The 18,882-nt window shown below is 39.3% G+C and overlaps 1 protein-coding gene across 1 annotated transcript in view; it reads left to right on the top strand.

Annotated features, from left to right (window-relative positions):
• The window catches only part of LAMA4 (laminin subunit alpha 4), a 130,570-nt gene that overhangs the window by 88,309 nt on the left and 23,379 nt on the right, over positions 1-18,882 (top strand). Inside the window, exons 15-25 of the mRNA XM_008164946.4 lie at positions 168-264; positions 1,204-1,320; positions 2,739-2,924; positions 3,267-3,406; positions 5,304-5,477; positions 7,946-8,088; positions 9,968-10,130; positions 12,188-12,321; positions 13,267-13,438; positions 16,310-16,441; positions 17,436-17,578. Coding sequence (XP_008163168.2) covers positions 168-264; positions 1,204-1,320; positions 2,739-2,924; positions 3,267-3,406; positions 5,304-5,477; positions 7,946-8,088; positions 9,968-10,130; positions 12,188-12,321; positions 13,267-13,438; positions 16,310-16,441; positions 17,436-17,578 — 1,601 coding nt within the window. The remainder of the gene's footprint in view (positions 1-167; positions 265-1,203; positions 1,321-2,738; positions 2,925-3,266; positions 3,407-5,303; positions 5,478-7,945; positions 8,089-9,967; positions 10,131-12,187; positions 12,322-13,266; positions 13,439-16,309; positions 16,442-17,435; positions 17,579-18,882) is intronic.

Raw genomic sequence — 18,882 nt, 5'->3', positions numbered from 1 at the left:
TCTTTTCTCATCCAGACACCTACTTTTTACTTTAACAGAGAAAATGGAACAGCAGCAATTTTGTAGTTTGTGCCTGTGTGAAATATTATGTCATCTAAAAGCAGACACAATAAAGAGATACATTTCATCAAGCAGATTCTGACCCTTTTTTTGAAATGAATTTGTAGGCTGTAGTTGGAATTGATACTCAGATCATTTACCATAAAGATGAAAGTGAAAGGCTCCTCAATCAAGCCAAGGAACTACAAGAGACAGCAGATGCCAGTAAATATACATCCTTCCTATTGGTTTCACTACTTTGCTGGTAATACGATAGCTCTGTATATGAAAAGAGATTTCAAAAGCACATCATTAAGGAGGAAATGCTTCTGCAACAGAATAACATATTGATCAAAGTTAGAATCCAATGTGTTAGAAAAGGAAAATGTACGATTTGAATAGCTAGTGTCGTGCCAAGCTGCTGAGAGTTTTCTGTTATTTACAGTGGGCACATTTACAGGTGTATTAAAAGATTAAGGGTCTGATCCTGCAAACATTTATGCATTTGAGTAACTTTACTCATCTGAGTAGTCTCACAGAGGTCAACACATTCATTTACTCTCATGCATAAGTGAATGCAGTTTTGGACCCTACAAATCTAGTTAGGAATAAGATAAGATTTAAAAGATTCTGGCAATTTCTTCAATGAAAATAATGGAACTTCTATAAAAACAATGGAAATTACTGTTTTTATTTTTCAAGTTCTTGTGCTTTCCATAAAAACTCACCTTGAAGTTTGTACTGTAATATATTAGCACCTGTCCCAAGTAGTTACTGGCTATCAAAGCCCTTTTTGAGAGTTGATCTTTAATGAAGATAGGGAAACAGCTTCCAGATTCTCCTGAGAAGACTCTTGTTAGTCTCTAAGGTGCCACAAGTACTCCTGTTCTTTTTGCGGATACAGACTAACACGGCTGCTACTCTGAAACCTTCCAGGAGAACGTTGAGCATCAGCTGGAAGATTGCTTAGCAATTTAGATCACCTGAAACCAACATCACTAGAATGCATGATATTAAAGTTAATCAGGGTAAACACTATAGTAACTAGTGTTTGTTAAATGCACAGCAGTATATCTGTGCAGCATAGTAACACTAAAGACAAGATTTTTTAAGTGCTCTTTGAAATCATAAAGTTCAATTGTTTCTTCTGTTCTGTCCTTACAGGTAATGATTTAACTGTTGAGGACACTACTCGCCGTATTGCTGGAACAATTGCCAGAAAGGATGCTCTGAAAAGCCGCTTGATGAAAGCCAGGAAACAAATTCAATCGATAGAACAAGGTTATAAGATAAATACATCGACTTTATCTTTACTTTCTGACTATGAAATTTAAAATAAAGATCCCCTCTCTGGTTAGCTCAAGCAGCATTTGGCTGAATCTTTAAAAATAAGATTTCATAAACAAGTCTGCCTTTAACCCATTCAAAATGTAGGAAAGATTCCTGGAACTTCCCGATGAAGGCAGAAAATTAAGATAACCTGCAGTAAACACATTGTCTTTCTGATGTGCACGGGACACATAATTACTTCGAATGACATCTCATTAGTCATCAAAGTCTTATCACATGAGTCATTTAGGCAAAGCCAGAAACTGTTCACAAGGCAAAGCTGAGCACTTCTTGTCTCCCCAAATTGCAATTATGATGATATAATATAAAAGTTACAAGGTGACACGTGTTAGTTCTTTCTCTTTTGTTCATTATTTTTAAAGAAAGTAACGTGACGTAATCCCCATTAACAATGACAATGCAACAGCTCATTCTATGGTGCTTTCCATAGCATGATGAGATAACGTATCCTATCATCTGAAGCTGCAGTGACTTGTCTTGGACTCCAGTTTACTAAAGGTTGCCGTCCATCACGTTATTCTTGACTTTATTACAGACTGGATACTCCATTAATTTGTAGACCTACTGCACTAATAATCAAAATTTAATTCAAGTGTATATTGTACTTGGCAGATTGAATACTTTGGTGGGCTGCCACTGGCAATTTATGATTAGCTAGGTGTTCCCTTAATTCTTGAAATAAATAGAGGTCATGAGCATCCATTAGGCATTTCCAGCTGTTCTTCACCATGTCCTGAGGGCCATGTATATCCCAAGTGGAGCTGGGCAACAATTTTTCATCAAAACGTTTTTCAATGAAAAATGGCTTTTTGACTAAAAGTATGTTGTCATATGAAAATTTCAGGTTTATTTGATATTTTCAGGGTTCTTGTTTTAAAAAAAACTGAAAGAGAATGTCAGGGGTGAAAAACTTCTCAGTTTTTGTTTTACTATAATAACCTGAAAATGTTCACCAAAAAAATTCAACAAAAAAATTTCATAGTCTTTGACAATGTCACAGAAAATAAAATATGTTTTTAATCCATTCTAGTCCCAGGGCCTTGGATATAGTAGCCATTACAAATCAAGCTCACTGAAAAGCTTAAAATGTAACAGTCTAACGATCAGCCAAGGGCACTTGGTACATCTTACTCATTAATATAACAGCAAGCAAGGGAAGGTTTTCAAATTCTCTGTATAATTTGAAAAAATAATAAAACTAAGGTTTGTTTTTTACCTCTGTGTGAGGAAAGCTCAAGCACAGTTGAAGCGAAACTCGCATTAATCTTATTTTCATTTTCTGAAGCATTAGTCAGAAGTAGGCCACTTTAATAGTATTTATTACTGCTCGTTCTCTATTCATATTACAGGTGATATTAGACAGCGTTTGGACCAATCTGAACTCATTACTCAAGAGGCTGTCAATACTACCATGGCAGTAACCCAGACTACTACCCCAATGGCTAAGAATCTGAAGAACTGGTCAGAGAACCTTCAGAACTTTAAACATGATGCAGTTGCTTATGACAGTGCTGTGGATTCAGCTGGGGATGCAGGTATACTAACTGTAACATGGCATTGAGACCCAGTGTTACTGTAGCAGGTATTCATTGCAAGCACTATACTGTAAATGTAGATTGACATGTATCACCATTGAATATGGTATGAGTTGCTTTCCCTGTCACCTCACAGCATATTATATTACTATTTGCTCTAACTACTGGATAACACGTGCTTGAAAAATGACTCACATTTTTTTGAGGCTCATTGAAAGTCAACAGGTGGGTGATGCAAACAAATACTAGTGAGAGGGAAGGGAATGCAAATTGAATTCCACTGGTACAAAAACAATGTTATGCAGTGGAGAATTGGGCTTTTAGTTTCCTTTCTAATTGCAGTGAAGAATCTGACAGAGGTCATCCCTCAGCTCCTGGATAAACTGCGTACAGTAGACCAAAAGTTGCCAGCAAACAACATTTCTGCCAGCATTCAACGAATCAGGGAGCTAATTGCTCAGACTAGGAGTGTAGCAAGCAAGGTAAAACACTCGGATCAGACATTCGGTTATGAGTGATAATGATCAAATGCATCTTACTAACAACTCCATTTCCCTGGGCTAGATTCCAGGTCTGAACCTTGATATTATGTTATCTCTCCCTAACAACTGGATGAGCACAGTACACTAGTAGCAATTAAAATCTTTACAGGCAAATAATTAACATGGTCTTCATGGCAGAATATCATAAATATGATGGTAATGTTAATTAGACAATTTGATAATGGTGGTCACTGCAGCAGAATCATTTAAAGCTAAAATGGTATTTACTATTAGTTTATTATTCAATTGCCAACATTAATTAGAAGCAGTAGCAACTGTGATCATTTCAGTAACAAACATTGTGAGTTCACAATATTTCTTTTTGTTAAAAAAGGCCTTTTTCACATAAGAAAATCTGTACTATACTAACACCATGGTGACATTAATTGCAACAGCAAAAGTGTAGAGATTTTTCTGGCAAACACTTTATAACAACAGTTGGTGAAAATGAAAATGATATATTCAGTTGCATTTGGATGAATTCTGAGAAGTCAGTATAAGAATACATCTGTACAGTGTTGGAATATTCTGACTGTAATGGTGTACCAGGTTTTTGTGACACCCTGCTGGAAGCATCACTGCTCTACTTTACCCTGCCCCAGGAAACAGTTCTCTGAGCAGAAAAGAGCAGCGAGTATTAGACCAGCCATTAGACCAGGACCAGCCATTTGGGGAACCATTGAGATCTGGTCCTCCAGCAGCTAAAAGGGCTGGACACCAGCAACAGCCAATCAAGGCACAGCAAGCTAAAATAAAAGAAGCTGCCTGCTAGCAAAGCAATTCCTGGCAGTGAAGTGAGGAGGGACTCTCCCTAGGCCGCAGCCAAAGGAACCAGTCCAGGCCAGGGCCCATTTCTGGCCACAATCAAGGGAACGTGTGCACGAGGAACCCTGCTGGCTTAATTCTGGATAAAGATTTAAGCCTCAGAAGGATAAGAAACCATTTGATTTATCATTGGCCCTGAAGGGCAAGGAACTTCTATTTGAGTTTGTTGTACCCCAGAAAGGGGTTTGAACTGTGTGACCTGGCCACAGGACCAAGCCACAAAAGACCCACTGAGTCTGACTGATAGCCTGCAGGGGGGTGCAGGGAGCTGAAGAAAATGATAGTATTGTACCCGGACACCGGGGGGGCACTCAAAGAAGTAAGTGCAACCCACCATAAACATGGTACTAGAAGTGGGATGCGAGACCACCCCCCCAGCAAGGAGATATGTGACACGGAATGATACCTGCACCCATCTCAAGTGCGAGATGTCAGTTATCCCAGATCTGCGGATGGATCAGCGGGGCCGCCAGCAGGGAACCACAAAGGCCTGGTATACCCTTTAACACTGTCCACCTAAATTGAACTATCTACATTTGGTCCGAAAAACCAAAACTCAGTCAGGAACTACAATATTTGACTTTTCCTTAAATATGTTTTAGTTTTAGTTTAGTTTGAAGAACATACACAGTTCTTCAAAATGTAAAAACATTGCTTTAAATATGTTTAAAGATATCTTAAAATGAATGCTCTTGGCCTGATTAACCTCTCATTTATACCACTTTTACACTAGTATAACTCCATTGACTTCAGTGGGGTAACTCCTGATTTAAACCAGAGAAAGTGAGAGGAGAATTAGGTCTATTTCTGAAGCAAAGAAATAAATGATTGGGAAAGAATTTTTTAAAATATGCAAGAAGTTTGTTGTGTACAGAATAATATTATAGCCCTGATTCAACAAGACACTTGTCATTATTTGTCAAGGAAGCTGTTGATGGAGTATGTTTGCAAATTTCCCCATAGCAGAATCTCAGAACAGAACGTCTCTAACTTTGTATGTTTGCCACTTCAGGTTCAAGTCTCTATGAAGTTTGAAGGCCGATCAGCTGTAGAAGTTAATCCAAAGACGAGCCTAGATGACTTAAAGGCTTTTACCTCCATGAGCTTGTATATGAAACTTCAGAAAGACCAACCACAGCTGGCAGCATCTCCAGATAGATTTGTTCTGTACCTTGGAAACAAAAATGTAAGAAAATAATCTAATTAACTTTATTCTGAAAAAAAAAAAGACAGAAGTGGAAATAAGTATGTGGATTTTTCAGCAACATTTCTCTATTTCCTACCATCAGGGATTTCCACAGTAATATTTTACTGATGCTGGTCATTAGTGACATGCAGTGAACTATCCTTGCAATTTTTCCCTCTCTCCAATAAAGTATTCTATCCAAGTAGCAAATTGCATTTCCCGGTGTACTGAGATACAGAGGCTGGCAGCTGTAAACTACATGTAAGGGGACTGTTGCCCCCTTACTAACACTCAGTGGGGGTGTTTTGGTTGGCTACCTCCCAGCACTAAAAGGGGAAGGGTCGATGGCAAATCAGGAGCCTGAGACTGACAGTCCCCAGGTACAATGGGGAGAGGCCAATGCTCCAGATCAGCCTGATTGACAGGGCAGGCAGGCTAATCAGGGAATCAGGAGGCCAGAGAGGGTCCCGTCCTCCATGTGAACTGGAATGGCCTGAGTCAGACAGAGTGGGGCCGAGCTAAGGAGAGAGCAGGGGCCCGAGCTAAGCTGCTGGAAGCAGAGCGGCAGCCCCAAAGCCAGAGCACAGCCCAGAGAGAGCAGCCCTGCCCTGGAAACAGAGCTGTAGCAACCAGAGCCAGAGGGGCCAGACAAGCAGCCAGGAAGCAGGTCAGAGCTGGGAGCAGAGTCACAGAAGCAGCCTGCAGAGTAGAGCTGTGCTGGGGGCAGAGCTGCAGCCGCAGAGCCAGAGAGGCCAGAGACGCAGCCCAGGGAGAGCAGATCCTGTGCTGGGAGCAGAGCTGCAGCCACAGACCTAGAGACGCAGCCCAGGGAGAGCAGATCCTGTGCTGGGAGCAGAGGTGCAGCCACAGAGCCAGAGACGCAGCCCGGGGAGAGCAGATCCTGTGCTGGGAGCAGAGCTGCAGCCACAGAGCCAGGTGTGGTGAGCAAGTGGGGCCAGCCAAGGGGGAACCTGGGCAAAGGGCCCAGCACAGAAAGACACCCCCAGACAAGGGCCCTTGCAGGCCAGACTGGGAGGGGGACCTTAACCCTACGGGGGGCTGACGCTGGGAAGAAGGGTCCCACCACTCAAAGCCCGGAGGTGTGTGGCCACCACCATTGCAAGTGTCCAACCCACAGCGTCTCTGCAGCACGGCCAGGGCCTGAGAAGGAGGCCTGGGACCTACAAGAAGCAGACTGTGACCTGCCCTGACATTCCAGAGACGTTGTTTGTGATGTTCCCTGCCACAGAGCAGGGTGATGTGTTTTCCTTTAACCTTTCCCATTTTTCCTTGTTCTTTTCTTTAGATTAATTGTTAATTAAACAACTTGTATTTGCTTTAAATTGTATGGAATAATCAGTGGGTCAGGGAGGTGCCCAGTGCAGAGAGAGTACCCCGGAGTGGGGACACCCTAGCCCCTGTCCTAGGTGACCACAGCAGGGTTGGGGGTCGAGCCCCTCAGGAATCCTGGACCCAGCCTTGTTGGGGTTATGAGGACTCAGCCAGACAGGAGAGTGGAAGGGGAGCCCTCAAGGGCAGGGAGGCCTCTGGGTAAAGGAAGTGGGAGCGGGGACTCAGATCCTTTCGCTAGCCCACCTCACCGGGGTAGTGCAGAAGTCAGGAAATTTCCCCACAATAGCGGGACCATTCCCCCGCTTACATACACTTGCCATCCACACTCAACTGTTATTGAATTGCTCTGAAGCAATTACTTCTGTCTTCCTGGCTTTCGTGGGTCACATGTAATCAACACAGTACTGCTGACAATGTAGATTTCAAGTCTCGCAGTTCAAAGGTCTTAGAGATAAGAGTGCTTCTTTGCCTGTGGCATGTGCTGCTGCTTTTGAATACCCGCCTCATATCTACTTTTGAACACTTAGAAAGGGCTTGCACTCTCGTTATCAAAAAGTGTTGTGAAGCAACTGTGTTAAATTTTTACTGTTAAAGAAAAACAAAAAAGACACATCTCACAAAGTATGTGCAATCTCGGCCAACTACTAGTTTGGAAAGGTGAAGTCAAGGGCTTTTCTCTTTAATCTTTTTTTTTTAAAGGATTTTCTGCGTACAGTGCATGTAAATTAAGAAATTCCCTACTGAGAGCAAATCTGATTATGTGCATCATATCTATGCCCTTGGACAAGCCTTTGTTGCCACTTCCTATATTGATACTGCCTAGTAAACAATAGGCACATGCAAGAGCATGTGATAGATTTCAGTCAGAAAATATCTTAGAAATATTTAACCTGGCAATTACTTCATCCACAACGGATTTGAAACCATACTTTTTGGGACAGTTTTGTCCTGTGCAGTACCATCTACTGAAATTATATAATTAATGGAAGATGTGCTTTAGTTTATTAACTGTACATAAATATTCCCTTTTGTCTAAAGCTGTCTAACATTTATTAGCTTTTTTGGATTACGAGTGAATCAAGTAGTCTTGACATCCCAACTCATTGGTGTTTTAGGCAAAAGATTATATGGGTCTTGCGATCAAGAATGACAACCTGGTGTATATTTATAATCTGGGAGGTCGAGATGTGGAGATACCACTGGACTCCAAGCCAATCAGCTCTTGGCCTGCTTACTTCAGTATCGTCAAAGTTGAGAGGTAAAGTGTTTATGTGGAGCTGCTCTATTTCTTATGAGATCAGTTTGGTTTGAGAATTTCACAAGTGACCAAGTAAAATTCACCAGTGCCTGTTAACTATCTAAGGCCTTGTCTACACTGCCACTTTACAGCGCTGCAACTTTCTCGCTCTGGAGTGTGAAAAAACACTGGTAGCTACTCCCCTCACGGAGGTGGGTTTTTTATAGCTTTCCCAGGGCTGGTGCCAAGACTACACAGACACATTAAAACGTTGCCGCAGCAGTGCTTTAACGTTGCTAGTGAAGACATGCCCTAACATTACCTTATGGGATTATGACAAGGCTGGTTAGCTAGGTCTTTAGCAAACTGATGAGATAGCCAGCCCTGCCAATCTTGTTCAGAATTCCATGGGAATAGGGATCCCTTGAAAAACTACAATATCATGAGTTAAGAACCTTTTTTTGATTATTTTCACTTCTATACGGCATGTGTCACATTTGATGTTCTAAACACAGTAAAGGCAGGGCAGAGTTTTTAAAACAATTGCAGGAGAAAAAGGAGGATGCTCACCTCAGGCTAACAGTGACTTTAAAAAGACTTTCTTTCTTCGGTTGGACAAAAAGGCAGTCTGGAAATATATATATTAGGGCTGTCAAGCGATTAAAAAAATAATTGTGTGATTAACTGCGCTATTAAACAATAATAGAATACCATTTATTTAAATATTTTTCTACACTTTCAAATATATTGATTTCAGTTACAACACAGAATACAAAGTGTACAGTGCTCACTTTATATTTATTTTTATTATAAATATTTGCACTGTAAAAAACAAAAGAAATGGTATTTTTCAATTTACCTAATACAAGTACTGTAGTGCAATCTCTTTATCATGAAAGTTGAACTTACAAATGTAGAATTATGTACAAAAACAACCTGTATTCAAAAAATAAAACAATGTAAAACTTTAGAGCCTACAAGTCCACTCAGTCCTACTTCTTGTTCAGCCAATTGCTAAGACAAACAAGTTTGTTTACATTTATGGGAGATGATGCTGCTCACTTCTTTATTACAATGTCACCTGAAAGTGAGAACAAGTGTTCTCACGGCACTGTTGTAGCCGGCGTCGCAAGATCTTTACATGCCAGATGCACTAAAGATTCATATGTCCCTTGATGCTTTAACCACCATTCCAGAGGATATGCGTCCATGCTGTGCTCTACAAAGGAGTAATGAATAATTGCTGAAGAGAACAAATGCTTAGATAGGGCTACTGCAAATGAGAACATCAAAAATATTTAATACATTTCAATTTGTATTCTATTGTTTAACAGTGCGATTAATCGTGATTTTTTTTTAATCGCGTGAGTTAACTGAGATTAATTGACAGCTCTAATATAGCTTTTTTTTTTTTTTTTAGGAAAGGTGAAAAAAAGCTAGAAAACAGAAATGTCTCCTCCATAGTTAACAACATCTTTTCTCCATTTCTTCCTGATCCTACACCTGACCCAAATATTTGTCCCAAGAGCACCAGAAAAAACAATTGGGCCTGAATCTGTTCTCCACCATTTTTTCCACTAGTGCAACGTCAATGGAGCTATTCATTGGCACAAGCCTAAGAGTCTAATCCTGCTTCCATTGGAGTCAGTAGAAATTCCATTGACTCCAAGAGGGCAGGCTCAAGTAGTAAGTGGAAGGAGAATCCACTCCAATCTCTGTAATTTCTCGCTTTGGTCCCAGCCAGAACACCAGATGGGTGATGCTTTTCTGATGGAGAAAATACTTACATTAAACTACCAAAAAAACTTTGTTTAAATTATCTTTTCCTGTTTCTTATATCTAACCATCAAGCTAAAGTTATGACTATGCAGCCCTCTTTTTCTCCAAATTCCTTCAACAGGGTGGGAAAGCATGGCAAAATATTTCTAACTGTGCCGAGCCCTAGCAGCACAGCTGAAGAAAAATTTATCAAAAAAGGAGAGGTCCCTGGTGCTGACTCCCTTTTGGATTTGGAGCCCAAAAATACCGTCTTCTATGTTGGTGGAGTGCCTTCAAATTTTAAGGTAGATCAAATAACTCTTCTGTATATATTGAAACTTAAATAAATCAAACCCATGCTGCTGGGACTTCCTTTACAAACTTGTCATTAATGGAAAGGTTTGGTTACTGGAAACATCCTTATTAAGTCACATACCACATTACGATTCTTCAACAAGTTCCCTGGAATGTGCAGCACTGACCAAGGCTAATGCTACCATCTACATAGAATGTCCTCCAATGAAAAGCTGATCAGATTCATCTTGGCTACAGTAAAATGTTTCTGACATGTAATTAGAGAAAAAATACATAGTTCTTGTTCTAGATGGACACATAGTAGCCCACTTGAACAATGTGTGCTTTCTGCTATACTCTGTCAACACTGGGTGCCAAGTCTGGCATAGAAACTTCCCTGTATGATGGCTGTTTGATGGCCTATTTGAAATTTGATAGTGGCCTCAAGTTAGGCACCCTATAGAATTCATGGTGCAGAAATCCATATGTTCCTAATATTAGCCGTAAATGGTTTGCTACTTCTGTGAAAATTAGTTGGAAAAACCGTTTTCTAAAAGTCAGACTCTTAAAGATTTTAATCAGTAAATACCTATTCAGGGATGTAAATCTGTGCACCAGAGATGGCTCAGCAGAATGACTAAATCCTAATGAGGACCTGATATGACTGTGGAAAAAGCCAACTGATATGCCAATTAATGCTGGTTGTAACTGGCAGATAATGTGCTGAAGAAATGTTTGCTGCTGCTATGCCTATTCTACAGTGTAGTTTTTTTTTTTTTAATATTGGAAGACTGCTGCATTAATTCTGCCAACTTTACTTTCATTTTTTTACATCACTTGATTTTTTTCCTTTCACTAATAAGGCAATTTAGATTCCATTTGCAGTGATCATTGTTGAGTTATTTAAAATAATCTCTGCTGAACTTTAGCTACTGGCAAAGATAAATTCTATGAATATGAGAGAATCTCCTAGAGTTCACATGCTCTTTTTTTTCTTTCTTTCTTGTGGTATGAAATGGCCTTTAAACCACAATGAGGTGTAAATGAAATGAACACAAAATACTGGGGGATATTTCCATGTAGATTGTTATGAAATGTTGTTCTTTGGATATCAGAGAGACAAGGTGGGTGATATAATATCTTTTATTGGACCAACTTCTGTTGGTGAAAGAGACAAGCTTTCAAGTTACACAGAGCTCTTCTTCAGGTCTTTGGATAATAAATTGTGTAATCTGACTAAAATAGATCTAGGATTAGTCATAAAATCATTATAGTATCACATAGCACCCAAGATCCAATCTACCCTAAAATCTAACTCCTCCTTCTTTTGCCCCTTGTCTTTAAAAATTATGGTGGAAGTTCTCATTTGTAGTAGTCCTATCTAAGCATTTGTTCTCTTCAGCAGTTATTCATTACTCCTTTGTAGAACACAGCATAACTGTCTTTCCCCATGCTTGGACACACCACTTCCCATATCTGGCTAACTTACTTTCAGAGGGGTGTTAACAGGCCACTTTACCTGGAATGGTCCCTTGAAATATGTGTTAACTACTTATGCTAAACAATTTGTTCCACCTTGTATTTAGCTGTGACACTCTGAGTAGGTTTCCCAGACCTGAGGAAGAGCTCTGTGTAAGCTGGAAAGCTTGTCTCTCTCATCAACAAAAGTTGATCCAATATAAGATTATACCTCAGCCATCTTGTCTCTAAAGCTTTGTCTACACTAGCACTTTTGTTGGCAAAACTTTTGTCGGTCAGGGGTGTGAAAAAACACACCCTGACATAAGTTTCACTGTCAAAAGCACTGGTGTGGACAGTGTGGACAACAGCTACCGCTGTTCGTTGTGGGTGGTTTAATTATGCCGGCAGGAGAGCACTCTCCTGCCAGCATAGAGTAGCTACACAGGAGACCATACAGCTGCGCTGCTGTAAGGTCTGTAGTGTAGACATAGCCTAACGCTAAGAGCTTCAAAACAAAATTGATCTTATGAACAAATGAGTTTGGCATCCCTGAATAAAATACATGTGCTGACTTTACCCTTTCGCCTTTGTTTCCTTCTCTGCACAGCTCCCTCCCAGTTTGAACCTGCCTGGTTTCATTGGCTGCTTGGAATTGGCCACCCTGAATGATGATATAATCAGTTTATACAATTTCAAGCACATCTACAATATGAATACCACTGTATCGCCACCTTGTGCCAGGTAGAGAAAAATTCAACTGTTAGAATGAAGTTCTTTGATAGCTTGCAATGTTCGCAGACCTGAAAGGCTGCTTCATTTCCCTCCTTTTAGAGAAGAATCTCAGGATAATATTAACTTGACCTTTCCTGAATAAACCTCACCACTTTAAACTGTAGTTCAGACCAACTGGCTTGATCTGTTCTACAATTGTACATTTTCTTTGTTATTTTCCATCTTGACAAATTGTCCCAAATGGCTTATTCACTCCTCTGACACAGAACCATTAGTGCCATATGCCCCTGAACTATTCCGTAAAAAAATTTCTTCTTTTTAAGCCCTTTGCAGCAAGAATGAGAAATGTTCCACTTAAAGGGAAACTGTACGATTCATTTACCATAAATATTTATGGGAAGTTTCTTCATTCAGTAGTTAGGAACTATAGTTTTGTGTTGCATTTTGATGTATATCTATATACTCAGAGAGGAAGAAACTCTAGTATTGGAAATAAATGCAGGTTTTAATAAATCTGAAGAGACCAACTAGAGTATAAGATTTTTTTTTTCCAAATCTCTCTTAAAGAGAGATGGTACTTTGAGTGAAAAGCCCTATTCACCATATCTCTATAACAGTGTATGAAGGGTACATTCCTTGCATAATTGAGGACCCAATCCATCTTCAGTTAAAGTACATGTTGGATTCCCATTGAATTCTATGGGAGTTGGATAACCCTTAAAAAGAATACTTCCGCCTATAATCAGGAAGGTTTGTGGCCCTAACACCTATCCAATAATGAGCCTCCAAACTTTCCAGTTTCCAACATATAACTATTCCAAGAAAGTGTTGTAAACTCTGACACTCAAATGTTCACAACTCCCTGGATCTTCAGTGCGCGGTCATAATGCTAAGAATGCTCTGAGATAGATGGTCTCTAATTCTTGCTTGCTTCTGTGTTCTTTTCCATGCTAGGAATAAGCTGGCCTTCACTCAGAGCCGAGCTGTGAGCTATTTCTTTGATGGCTTTGGCTATGGTTTGGTGAGGAACATTGAGAGAAGAGGAAAGTTCAGCCAGGTGACTCGTTTTGACATAGAAGTTCGAACACCAACAGACAATGGGCTTATTCTCCTGATGGTTAATGGAGTGAGTATAAAATTCTGTTCTCACACTGTCCCCTGTTTCTCTTCTGCCTATTCTGCACAGTTACTATGCAGTACCCCCAAATGTTGATGATTTATATTTCATTTTGGAAGAGAAAGTTCCCTTCTGCATACATATCATGAGGGACCTGAAGTACTGGGTACAAAGCCACTCGTATTCTCTGATTTACTCTCACTGGCCCTAATTCTGCTCCCACAGTGGCATAATGAGGGGTGAGGGATAGCTCAGTGGTTTGAGCATTGGCCTGCTAAACCCAGGGTTGTGAGTTCAATCCTTGAGGGGGCCACTTAGGGATCTGGGGCAAAATCAGTACTTGGTCCTGCTAGTGAAGGCAGGGGGCTGGACATGATGATCTTTCAAGGTCCCTTCCAGTTCTAGGAGATGGGATATCTCCATTAATTTAAATTTAATGAGCACTTCAGTGGCGTTACAGTAACATGAAACTGCTTAAAGTGTGAAGATAATCAGGCCCAGTATTTTTACTTTTATTTAAATGTGAATGCACTGTCCGTGCTATCAGATGTTACTATATAGTAGTTGACATGAAGTTCTAAACATTTGTCTCCTGGTAGATAGATGGCTGAACTCTATTATACAGTGCAATCGACAAGGTGGGTGGGGTAATATCTTTCATTGAACCAATACAGTTAGTTACTGTTGTAACTTGGAATTAGAGACTATCCTAAACCAAAATAGTGGATCCAAGCACCCCCAAATTTTCAGAAGTTTAAGATTGTCCCCTAACTCTATAATGATCTGAACAAAAAACCCACATCCAAACATCTTCAAGCTTTACAATATTTTGAATATAAACTCAGACTTGTGTCTTGAGGCATCTCTTCCTCAAACTTGCAAGCCCAGTGTGAGTTAAAATAATTTAGTACAGCAAAAGAAAATAATTTATTGTGTAGATATGGCAAAAATATCAAGAAAGGAGAACAGTTCACCTGCCTGAACAGAACCATAATGGCTAACAGAGACCTCAAGAAAGAAGTGACATCAAGAATAGAAAGGCACCCACAACATTTACTAAACCCAACATTGTATGGAAATCAAAGAAACACAGCACCAGAACAAAACAGATGCATTTTAATTCAAACAACATTTCAGTGCTAATATATGGCTGTGAAAGCCGGAGATCTACCAAAATGTTAGTTAGAAAGTAGATGCTTCACAAAATAAGTGCCTACAAAAGATTCTGGGTATTGGTTGGAAAGACTTTGTCACCAATGAAGAAGTCTGAGAAATCACCAACCAGCAACTCGTTTCCACTAGAATCAGAAGGAAATGCTGGACATATTTGGGACATGTACTCCGGATGCCAACACACAGACTCCCATGAAGCTGTCAAGTGGAAACCAGACAGTGTGAGAAAACAAGGGCACCCAGGAGAAACCCTAAGAAGAACCCTTAGCCAGGAGGGTAAAACAGGTTATCTCAACACCATAGAACAGTTGCAAGCAGCAGCAAATGACAGAAAGAAATGGAAGATTCCACCCTGTGTGCCAATATTGGCTCAGAAGGATGTAAAAATGTATGTTGATACAGTATGTGCACAGACTTCACTGCAATGAATTAATTCCATTCTAATTAAAACGCTTACTTGGCAGTGGTTGCCGTCAGGGATACTTATAGAGGAGATTTCTGCAGTGCAGATTGCTCTACAGCATCTGAACACCACCAGTAACCTCAGCTCTGCTTTAAGCAGCAGTTGCTACACAAAAAACTCTTCTGTAGTAGACCAGTAATTGGTTTCTTCTGAGCAGAAATTCCCAAAATTGTGTCTGAATTGTACTGTATATACTTTGTAATTCTGTATTCTGTGATGGAAACTATAGTCGTATTGGACATAAGCTGTTGAAGACCAGTTCTGTTGATGGACATTTTTGGTTAGATTGTACAAAACCAGCTACCACTGTTGTGTTCTATGTGGACAGCTCATAAATATACAAAAATAAGTAATTCTTTTTACTTTATTCACAAGTTTGGCCTGTTCCTTTTGTAGTGTTTTTTAAGGTTTAATGTTCTCTTGTCTCCATTAGAGACTGTCATATTAATGTTAGAAAAATATAAAAATAAACATCTGGCCAGATCCCCAGCTGCTGTAAATTGGTCCACTGTACTCCCTTACATTTATATATGGTTTATCAATCTAATTCTATGCCACAGAACTTGAAATCAAGGATGACTTGATTTCCTAGTCCTTCTGTGTCCTGGTGTTTCTCTCTCCCTTAAGTGCTCCCCATTTTTTCCCCTGAAAAATTCACTATCTTAATGATTTCTCTGAGTGCTGCTCTGCTTACAAAGTTTGTATGCCGTGTTGGTGTCGCTGTGTTGATCCCAGGACATTAGAGAGACAGGGTGAGTGAGGTAATATCTTTTACTGGATCAACTTCTGTTGGTGAGAGAAACAAGCTTTCAAGTTTACTCTGTATGAGCTCGAAAGCTTGTCTCTCTCACCAACAGAAGTTGGTCCAGTAAAAGATATTACCTCACCCACCTTGTCACTATAAAGTTTTGGTTATCCAGCCATAGAATAGAATCCATAGCATGTGGCATTGGTGACCAATCACACAGCCTGAAAACCTAATTCAGGATACTGAATAAGTATATGTTTCAAACAGTAGTTCACCAGAATTCCAAATCAATACTATTTATCAAACAATTTATGAATAAAAAAAATCCAGGAAAATTATGATAATTTTGCAAATAAGTAAAAGGCCAGTTTCAGTGAATAAATTGTTCATAATGAATAGTTCAACCATCTCTAATCATCTTATATATCCATCTCTATATTGCTTGCATAAGAATGATGTCTATATACTTTCCTTTAATGCTGTTTGTTTTGTACAGAGTATGTTTTTCAGTCTAGCGATGCAGAATGGATTCCTGTATCTGCGCTATGACTTTGGCTTCAGCACTACCCCTGTGCTTCTTGAAGATTCAATGAAGAAGGCTCAGATAAATGATGCAAAATTCCATGAGGTAAAACTGATGTGAAAGTATTTTTATTTAGCTAGCCACACCAAGAATAATAAAGCATAATGCTAGGTTGCTGCTCTTATAATTAAAGAACCAAAAAATGATGGGTCAGACTTTATAGAATACCAAATGTGTCAGTTTTGCTATGAAGTGGCAAGGAACACTGGGCAGAAAAAAGATACTAATACTAAAAAGTATTAAAAGTCAGAATAAAACTATATATCCAGAGGAAAGTACTTCATAAATATTGTTCTCTACAACCACAAATATGTGGTGTCACTATTTTAACTCAATCAGTTTTAGCAGCTATTGTATTACAAAGTGTTGAACTCCCATTTCGGTACAAAAGGAATTACTCAAATGAAATTCAGTATTGATGTTGGAACTATAGACACTTATTTAGGCAGCTCAGCAACTCAAAAACTGACAGTCTGCACCTGCATTAGGGGTTCCAGAGAATTTGCTTCAAGCCATCATAGCTGTGACAATGACAGTAATAAATCTGAACTGTAAGGGCATGATTCTTCTCTCACTTACGTGGTGCAAATTAGGAAATCTGATTACTGATATAAGTGGAGTTACAGTGGTATTTAACTTGTGTAAGTGTCAGCAGAACTAAGCCCTACATTTCAACAATAAAAGCAGATTTAAAGACATATTCTCTACTCAAGTCAATGGAAGTGCTCCATTTACACCTGTATAGAATTTGGCCTGTGATAACTTTTTACAAGCAAATGAAAGAAGGATTTGGTTTGTTTTTGGCCATTAGAAAAATCATTATATTGAAATGAGCTCACTACTAGTCATTCTTGTCAGCTCCACACTGATTCACAAGCCTCTTTTTGAATAGAATAATTGTTAAATTTTAAAAATACAATAGACAATAATTACAGACTCCCTTTTATTAAAAATGCCAATTTGGCAAACCCAGCATGATAACTTCTAAAAGACAATATTCTTGGACATTTGGAGTTGAACTGTTCATTTCTCCTTTCAGATTTCTGTTATATATCACAATTCTAAGAAGATGATCTTGGTGGTGGACAGACGACATATAAAAAGTGTGGAAAATGAAAAGAAAGCAATGCCATTCACTGATATCTACATAGGAGGAGCTCCTTCCGAGATCTTGAAGTCCAGGTTTGTTGACAGTCCAGGTTCCATCAGTACTCATCTGATTGTTGCACAATGGTTTGCAAGAAGGTGTGTTTACCACCTTTGCTCCTTCATGAAAAACAGCTTCTAAGGCTCCATTTTAATTTTGCTCAGAGCTCTAGGTATAAAGTACTTGGCATGTGTACATTGATCCAAGATGGCTGTAGCTCTGCTGATGGCTGAAATTAGTCATGTGATCCAGAAGAGTCTCAGCAGAAGATAACAGAAACTGCAGTACAGTTGGGACAAAAATAAATGTTTAAAGAGTGTATGAAAACAAATATATATATATATATTTATACACACACACACACGCACCCCACTACCTCGATATCACGCAACCCGATATAACACGAATTCAGATATAACGCGGTAAAGCAGTGCTCCGGGGGGGCAGGGCTGCGCACTCCGGTGGATCAAAGCAAGTTCAATATAACGCGGTTTCACCTATGATGCAGTAAGATCTTTTGGCTCCTGAGAACAGTGTTATATCGAGGTAGAGGTGTGTATATATAAATAGATAGATAGATATACACACATAGGAAAAGCTAACCCCCCCTTCCTTTCAACAAGCGTTCTTCTTTGAGTAAAATGCCTTTAGCTTATGAACACAGATATAATATCTCACTGTCAATCATTTTCAGATAAAGGGATTTTTTCCACTATAAACCTTAGTTCAAATCAGTCTCTATTTATCTGTGGGCTCAAATGTAGCTGTCCCTGTATCGATGTGCAAAGGTGTGAGGGGAGATCCCAGGGAGCCTTCTCTTTCTCCTGAAGCCATTGGACAAAGGCCAAGCATAGTCCCATTAGGGAGTACAGGTCCTACTTCCTAAAATGAAGGAGAGTAGGACCATGAACACTCTCTGCTCCTATTTCAGCAGCAGAAGGAAGATTTGGTTAGATGCATAAAGTATGGTACATTTTGTATATTGTGTTGTAATTGAAATCAATATATTTGAAAAATGTAGAAAAACATCCACAAATATTTATCATAAATTTAAATTTGTATTCTATTTGTATAGTTTAACAGTGTGGTTAAAATTGCGATTAATCACCACTAATTTTTTTAATCTAGTTAATTTATTTTGAGTTAATCATTTGAGTTAACTGTGATTAATTGACAGTCCTAAAAATTAGATATTTATACAGAGAATGAAAACATCCACAGTTACATTATATAAGATAAAAATACAATGGACCAGATTCAGAGGTGGTGTAAATTGATGTAGCTCCATTGAAGTCAGTTGAGCTACACTGATTTACATCAGCTGAGAATCTGGCCCAAT

Source organism: Chrysemys picta, chromosome 3, assembly GCF_011386835.1.
Source record: "Chrysemys picta bellii isolate R12L10 chromosome 3, ASM1138683v2, whole genome shotgun sequence".
Classification (NCBI taxonomy): Eukaryota; Metazoa; Chordata; order Testudines; family Emydidae; genus Chrysemys; species Chrysemys picta.
This window is presented reverse-complemented; position numbering and strand designations above follow the sequence as displayed.